At 35.6% G+C, this 8,458-nt stretch overlaps 1 protein-coding gene across 1 annotated transcript in view; it reads left to right on the top strand.

Moving 5' to 3' along the window:
- The window catches only part of LOC107566104 (tudor domain-containing protein 1-like), a 28,726-nt gene that overhangs the window by 14,199 nt on the left and 6,069 nt on the right, over positions 1–8,458 (top strand). The window contains exons 19-20 of the mRNA XM_016251477.1: positions 7,187–7,525; positions 7,646–7,762. Of these exons, the coding sequence (XP_016106963.1) occupies positions 7,187–7,525; positions 7,646–7,762 (456 nt within the window). The remainder of the gene's footprint in view (positions 1–7,186; positions 7,526–7,645; positions 7,763–8,458) is intronic.

Genomic DNA, 8,458 nt, shown 5'->3' with positions numbered 1-8,458 from the left:
CACAAAACCAGTCTTAAGTCTCTGGGGGTATATTTGTAGCAATAGCCAAAAATACATTGTATGGGTCAAAATTATAGATTTTTCTTTTATGCCAAAAATCATTAGGATATTAAGTAAAGATCATGTTCCATGAAGATATTTTGTAAATTTCCTACCGTAAATATATAAAAACTTAATTTTTGATTAGTAATATGCATTAAGGACTTAATTTGAACAACTTTAAAGGTGATTTTCTCAATATTTAGATTTGTTTTGCACCCTCAGATTCCAGATTTTCAAATAGTTGTATCTTTACCAAATATTGTCCTATCCTAACAAACCATAGATCAATGGAAATATTATTTATTCAGCTTTCAGATGATGTATAAATCTCAATTTGACACAAAAAATTGACACTTAAGACTGGTTTTGTGGTCCAGGGTCACATATATTCATGAACAAAAAAAATCAGTTTTAATAAAGAAAGCAATAACTTTTCCATAGTATCCTCTCAAATGTTAAAGTTGCCACAGTCATTGCATGCTTTGCATGTGCTGCCCCGCCCTGCCCCCGGAAAAAAGTTCAGGCTCAGGATTTTTTTTTTTGCTTTAACCCCTGCTGAATTCATTCCAATTGATGAATCTGAATGTCGTGTTTACATGAATGCTAAATAAAGTGATTGGGTTGATGTGCTCGTTTGTCACAAGCTTAAAATCGGAATAGATTTTTTTTGACATGTGCACACTGCACAAATATAGAGTTTCTCACTGTTTGCACATAATAACCACACTCCTACAGGGTTTCTTTATTTGTTTTTAACTGCAGAATTAATATTTATCCATTTATGGATAAATATACATATAAACCACTCTGCCGTGCTGCTCTTATTTATCACGCAGTAAAAATGCCCCTCTCCGTGCCCAAAACGGGTTGCCTGTGGATGAGAATCCAAAACAAGGACTGGTGGGAGGTTGTCCTGCTCCACTTCACAGTTGCTGAGTGAAAGGAGAGTTTCATAAAGATGGGACACGCATTTATACAACACTTTATTCAAAAGGAAGAGCCGTTCATTAGGCTTGTCACACGTCATTACGCTATTTCTGCATCATTGCACATGCGCAGTGCTTTCAGTTTTGGGGTTCAATCCGATTGAGTGTTTACATGCACTCTCAAACGTCACCACCACCACGCTTCTGACAACTTTTTCAAACTTATTTTTAACGTGTTCAATGAAAAGGATTTACTCTGTATAAGAATTTTAATCCACGCTACATGAACCTTTTCATAGAAACTGGAATAAATATAAAACTAGTGCCAAACTGAAATGAGACATTAATAATGAATATTATAGTGAATAAATGAAATAATCATAACTAAAGGACATATGAAAGCACGTCTTTCTGTACATTTCAAAATAAGGTGCATTAAAAGTCAATAAATACTTGATTAATATGAATTTTAATTAAAAACGTGTCTCCACGTACTATTCAATAAAATTCTAGTGCATTTAATCTATTAAATAACAAGAGTGAGTGAGTTTTTGGATATGGTAAGATAAAACTTATTTTAGTGAATTAAGTACCACATTTCAGCTTTGTTAGGGTGGGTACACAAAATGTTATTTTATCCTTGCTTCTAGGAAATTCTCATATAATTTCTAACAGCTTCATGTGGCTGTAAACATTTAAATTTAACGTGGCTTTAAGCACTATGCATCGTTAAAGTTTCACTTTCACCGTGACTAAGCCGGTAAATGTGGTGTTTACATGGAATAATCATAATATCAGTTTACCTTTTGGTACGAACCCAGAGTCTCCGCATCAGTAAGCGATAAAACGGATCATCTCGTGCCAGAGAGCCCTCACATTTCATCAAAAATATCTTAAATTGTGTTCCGAAGATGAACGAAAGTCTTACGGGTTTCGAACAACACGGGGGTGAGTAATTAATGACAAAATTTTCATTTTTGGGTGAACTAACCCTTTAATGTCTATAAAGCAAAGATTTACACGGAGTTTCGCACTCAAGTTCACAGAGACTGAACTTGCTTTCATTATTTTACAAAAGCGCATTGTTGTTATTGTGAGTGCACACAAATAAATGTAGAGTCTTTACAGATTTGAAAGATGTATTACTCTTAGCTGTATGAGCAAAAATTATGGAGTATTTTAGGAGTAAGTGAGCGCACCGGTGCCTCCATTTGTCCTGCAGTGAGTGTGCGCTGCTGTTCAGCTTCCACACTTTTCACAGTCACTTGAACAGCGCACATATCGCTAGGTTAACATTAGATTGAGCAGCCATGTAAAAGTTGCTGATACTTACATATTTCAGATGATAAGCCATATTTGTGGTTGATGAATGATAGGCGAGCATTTGAATGTCCTGCCCGATGTACTGTATTACCATAGACCAGCCATTAATGATCTGCGTGACTTCGCCAATATGGATTTTTTTCTGTGTCTAAGCGACTAATAAAATTTTGGTCGACCAAGCCTCTTCTGGTCGATTAATGATTAGTCGACTATTAAGGGGCAGCCCTACCAAAAAGACACCTTTTTTCCCCTGTATTGAATCAAAACTTAATTTACTGGAAGCAGAAAAGTTGACAGCTGAGACTGTACTTAAGATCCTAGATATGTTTTGAAAAGTTTGGTGTCAGTATGATTGTTTAAGTCTCTGGGGGTATATTTGTAGCAATAGCCAAAAATACATTGTATGGGTCAAAATTATAGATTTTTCTTTTATGCCAAAAATCATTAGGATATTAAGTAAAGATCATGTTCCATGAAGATATTTTGTAAATTTCCTACCGTAAATATATAAAAACTTAATTTTTGATTAGTAATATGCATTAAGGACTTAATTTGAACAACTTTAAAGGTGATTTTCTCAATATTTAGATTTGTTTTGCACCCTCAGATTCCAGATTTTCAAATAGTTGTATCTTTACCAAATATTGTCCTATCCTAACAAACCATAGATCAATGGAAATATTATTTATTCAGCTTTCAGATGATGTATAAATCTCAATTTGACACAAAAAATTGACACTTAAGACTGGTTTTGTGGTCCAGGGTCACATATATTCATGAACAAAAAAAATCAGTTTTAATAAAGAAAGCAATAACTTTTCCATAGTATCCTCTCAAATGTTAAAGTTGCCACAGTCATTGCATGCTTTGCATGTGCTGCCCCGCCCTGCCCCCGGAAAAAAGTTCAGGCTCAGGATTTTTTTTTTTGCTTTAACCCCTGCTGAATTCATTCCAATTGATGAATCTGAATGTCGTGTTTACATGAATGCTAAATAAAGTGATTGGGTTGATGTGCTCGTTTGTCACAAGCTTAAAATCGGAATAGATTTTTTTTGACATGTGCACACTGCACAAATATAGAGTTTCTCACTGTTTGCACATAATAACCACACTCCTACAGGGTTTCTTTATTTGTTTTTAACTGCAGAATTAATATTTATCCATTTATGGATAAATATACATATAAACCACTCTGCCGTGCTGCTCTTATTTATCACGCAGTAAAAATGCCCCTCTCCGTGCCCAAAACGGGTTGCCTGTGGATGAGAATCCAAAACAAGGACTGGTGGGAGGTTGTCCTGCTCCACTTCACAGTTGCTGAGTGAAAGGAGAGTTTCATAAAGATGGGACACGCATTTATACAACACTTTATTCAAAAGGAAGAGCCGTTCATTAGGCTTGTCACACGTCATTACGCTATTTCTGCATCATTGCACATGCGCAGTGCTTTCAGTTTTGGGGTTCAATCCGATTGAGTGTTTACATGCACTCTCAAACGTCACCACCACCACGCTTCTGACAACTTTTTCAAACTTATTTTTAACGTGTTCAATGAAAAGGATTTACTCTGTATAAGAATTTTAATCCACGCTACATGAACCTTTTCATAGAAACTGGAATAAATATAAAACTAGTGCCAAACTGAAATGAGACATTAATAATGAATATTATAGTGAATAAATGAAATAATCATAACTAAAGGACATATGAAAGCACGTCTTTCTGTACATTTCAAAATAAGGTGCATTAAAAGTCAATAAATACTTGATTAATATGAATTTTAATTAAAAACGTGTCTCCACGTACTATTCAATAAAATTCTAGTGCCAAAACAAGGACTGGTGGGAGGTTGTCCTGCTCCACTTCACAGTTGCTGAGTGAAAGGAGAGTTTCATAAAGATGGGACACGCATTTATACAACACTTTATTCAAAAGGAAGAGCCGTTCATTAGGCTTGTCACACGTCATTACGCTATTTCTGCATCATTGCACATGCGCAGTGCTTTCAGTTTTGGGGTTCAATCCGATTGAGTGTTTACATGCACTCTCAAACGTCACCACCACCACGCTTCTGACAACTTTTTCAAACTTATTTTTAACGTGTTCAATGAAAAGGATTTACTCTGTATAAGAATTTTAATCCACGCTACATGAACCTTTTCATAGAAACTGGAATAAATATAAAACTAGTGCCAAACTGAAATGAGACATTAATAATGAATATTATAGTGAATAAATGAAATAATCATAACTAAAGGACATATGAAAGCACGTCTTTCTGTACATTTCAAAATAAGGTGCATTAAAAGTCAATAAATACTTGATTAATATGAATTTTAATTAAAAACGTGTCTCCACGTACTATTCAATAAAATTCTAGTGCATTTAATCTATTAAATAACAAGAGTGAGTGAGTTTTTGGATATGGTAAGATAAAACTTATTTTAGTGAATTAAGTACCACATTTCAGCTTTGTTAGGGTGGGTACACAAAATGTTATTTTATCCTTGCTTCTAGGAAATTCTCATATAATTTCTAACAGCTTCATGTGGCTGTAAACATTTAAATTTAACGTGGCTTTAAGCACTATGCATCGTTAAAGTTTCACTTTCACCGTGACTAAGCCGGTAAATGTGGTGTTTACATGGAATAATCATAATATCAGTTTACCTTTTGGTACGAACCCAGAGTCTCCGCATCAGTAAGCGATAAAACGGATCATCTCGTGCCAGAGAGCCCTCACATTTCATCAAAAATATCTTAAATTGTGTTCCGAAGATGAACGAAAGTCTTACGGGTTTCGAACAACACGGGGGTGAGTAATTAATGACAAAATTTTCATTTTTGGGTGAACTAACCCTTTAATGTCTATAAAGCAAAGATTTACACGGAGTTTCGCACTCAAGTTCACAGAGACTGAACTTGCTTTCATTATTTTACAAAAGCGCATTGTTGTTATTGTGAGTGCACACAAATAAATGTAGAGTCTTTACAGATTTGAAAGATGTATTACTCTTAGCTGTATGAGCAAAAATTATGGAGTATTTTAGGAGTAAGTGAGCGCACCGGTGCCTCCATTTGTCCTGCAGTGAGTGTGCGCTGCTGTTCAGCTTCCACACTTTTCACAGTCACTTGAACAGCGCACATATCGCTAGGTTAACATTAGATTGAGCAGCCATGTAAAAGTTGCTGATACTTACATATTTCAGATGATAAGCCATATTTGTGGTTGATGAATGATAGGCGAGCATTTGAATGTCCTGCCCGATGTACTGTATTACCATAGACCAGCCATTAATGATCTGCGTGACTTCGCCAATATGGATTTTTTTCTGTGTCTAAGCGACTAATAAAATTTTGGTCGACCAAGCCTCTTCTGGTCGATTAATGATTAGTCGACTATTAAGGGGCAGCCCTACCAAAAAGACACCTTTTTTCCCCTGTATTGAATCAAAACTTAATTTACTGGAAGCAGAAAAGTTGACAGCTGAGACTGTACTTAAGATCCTAGATATGTTTTGAAAAGTTTGGTGTCAGTATGATTGTTTTAATGCTTTTGAAAGAAGACTTTTATGCTTATCAAGGCTCCATTTACCTGATAAAATACTGTAACAATGGTAATATTGTGTAATATGTTTTATGTTTCTATAAATACAAAGTTCAAAAGAACAGCATTTATTTAAAATGGAAATAATTTCTAACAACAATGTATTGTAAAAGTCTTAACTGTCCATTTTCATTAAGTTGATGCATCCTTGCTTGGGTTGCAAAAGGGTGGAAAATGCTCATAACATTTCTGAAACTTTCCAGAAATTTTGGGAAATTTCTGTGATTTAAAAAAATTTTTTTTTTTGAAATTTTGGGGAATTTTCAGAAATGTTTGGAAAGTTTCCGCCAATGTTCCGCCACTTTGCAACCCTAATCCTTGCTAAATAAAATATTTTTTTCAGGAAAAAGACAAATTATTGTACAGATTCAATTTTCAATGTTTTTGCTCCCTGTTTGCAGGAGATGCCCACTGGTACAGGGGCATGGTATTAGAAGTGTGTGGAGAGGGTAAGGCCAGAGTTTATTTTGTGGACTATGGGAACTCCTGTGAGGTGGAGGCAGCACGTCTAAAGGCCATCACACCAAACCTGCTCAAACTGCCTTTCCAAGCAATTCGTTGCTGGCTTGCAGGTTTGCTTTCTCTGTTGCTGTCTGTCTGTCTAGGAGTCATTCAAAATGTGTTTTTAAATTATGTTTTCCACTCATTAACTACCGTAAACAAATATGTATTCTCTAGAGTCCGACTGATATGGGTTTTTGGGGGCCGATACCGATATTGGGGAGTAAAATAAATCTGATATCGATATGTGTATATAATAGTACAGTACCAGTCAATCTTTTGGACACACTTCCATTCGTGTCTCTAAACTTTTGACTGGTAAAATACAGTATATACATAAACAGAATATTATACGAGGATTTTTATTTAAATAGTCTTTTTGCTGTTTAATATTCACAGACACTAGTCTATATTGCAGTTTGATTTAAGTGTACTTTCAAAAATGACGAATTCTGTGAAATTCCGCATTATACAGTAAATTCCATTTTTATGACTAAATTCCGCGATTCCATCCACGTTGTCTGCATCGTGGAAATCATAGGGCCCTGCTAATGTAGCAAACTAAGTAATTACACCATTTAAATGCATTTTATCTGCGTTAAATGTTCTGTAAAAAAAAAAATTCATATAGGTGTTTGTTGTTCATATTCACCGATGCCGATATATCTGCGACAGGCTCATATCGGCTGATAAAATCTGCAAAACGAATTATCAGTCGGGCTCTAGTATTCTCAATATGCAAGTATGTATTCTGTATTTTAAATGCATTGTACATATGTGTGTGCAGGAGTGGAACCAGTGGAGGGTCAGTGGACTAAAGAGGCAGTGCATAAGTTTCAGGGTCTTTGTGCTGGTCAGCCGTTGAGTGGCAAAGTGTTGTCCATCACTGAGAAGGGTTATGGGTTGGATCTGGAGAGCTCTGGAAAAAGCATTGCTGCTGTGCTAATCTCAGAGCACCTAGCTAAACCTTATGGACAGGTGAAACAGCCTCCAGTGCAGCCAGCTAAACCAACCAATCAGATTGAGGATCTGCCCACCCTTAAACCCATTGATCAGAATCCACCTGCTGAAGAGCCTTTGAAAGTGAACAAGGGAGTTGCCAAAGACACAGAAGATTCAACCTCAAGTAAGTTATGCTTTATGCTTTAAGTATCTTATCAAGACTGTTTGTAATTGCTATTACTAGTAATATCCAAGTCGGGTTTTTGTTGTTCTTGTGTATAATTAAATGTTTACTGTCATCTAGTCGGCTCTTTTCCTTTGAACTGGAAGACATTGGAGCTGTCTTGCACTGACACTTTCAAACCGAGGGTGGCAGCAGTGATCAGCCCTAGTCTCTTTTACATAATGAATCCTGGACATGGTTTGCACTCATTGTATTACATTTAAAGCATAAAGTCTAGCTAGAGCAACTATGATCATGGTTGTATTAACTAGGGTTGGGTATAGTTAGAATTTGATCGATTCCCGTTCTGCTTATCGATTCCGATTCTTATTGATTCCTAGTTTCGATTCCAATAAGATAAAAAAATCAAAGATATAATAAAAATTAAGTCAAACATTTAGATGTCAAACATTTATTGTCTTTTTACAAAACATTCGGTTGCAGCTGAATAACACGAGCAAAAATCAGCAGCCTACAGAACACTGCAAGAGGAATTTTGCCTATGCTTTAAAAAAAACTTTTCTACAGTGGAAATGCACGGATACGAGGATTTTTATTTAAATAGTCTTTTTGCTGTTTAATATTCACAGACACTAGTCTATATTGCAGTTTGATTTAAGTGTACTTTCAAAAATGACGAATTCTGTGAAATTCCGCATTATACAGTAAATTCCATTTTTATGACTAAATTCCGCGATTCCATCCACGTTGTCTGCATCGTGGAAATCATAGGGCCCTGCTAATGTAGCAAACTAAGTAATTACACCATTTAAATGCATTTTATCTGCGTTAAATGTTCTGTAAAAAAAAAAATTCATATAGGTGTTTGTTGTTCATATTCACCGATGCCGATATATCTGCGACAGGCTCATATCGGCTGATAAAATCTGCAAA

The sequence above is a fragment of the Sinocyclocheilus grahami genome, unplaced genomic scaffold (genome assembly GCF_001515645.1).
Source record: "Sinocyclocheilus grahami isolate Dianchi unplaced genomic scaffold, SAMN03320097.WGS_v1.1 scaffold26.1, whole genome shotgun sequence".
Taxonomy (NCBI): domain Eukaryota; kingdom Metazoa; phylum Chordata; class Actinopteri; order Cypriniformes; family Cyprinidae; genus Sinocyclocheilus; species Sinocyclocheilus grahami.
This window is presented reverse-complemented; position numbering and strand designations above follow the sequence as displayed.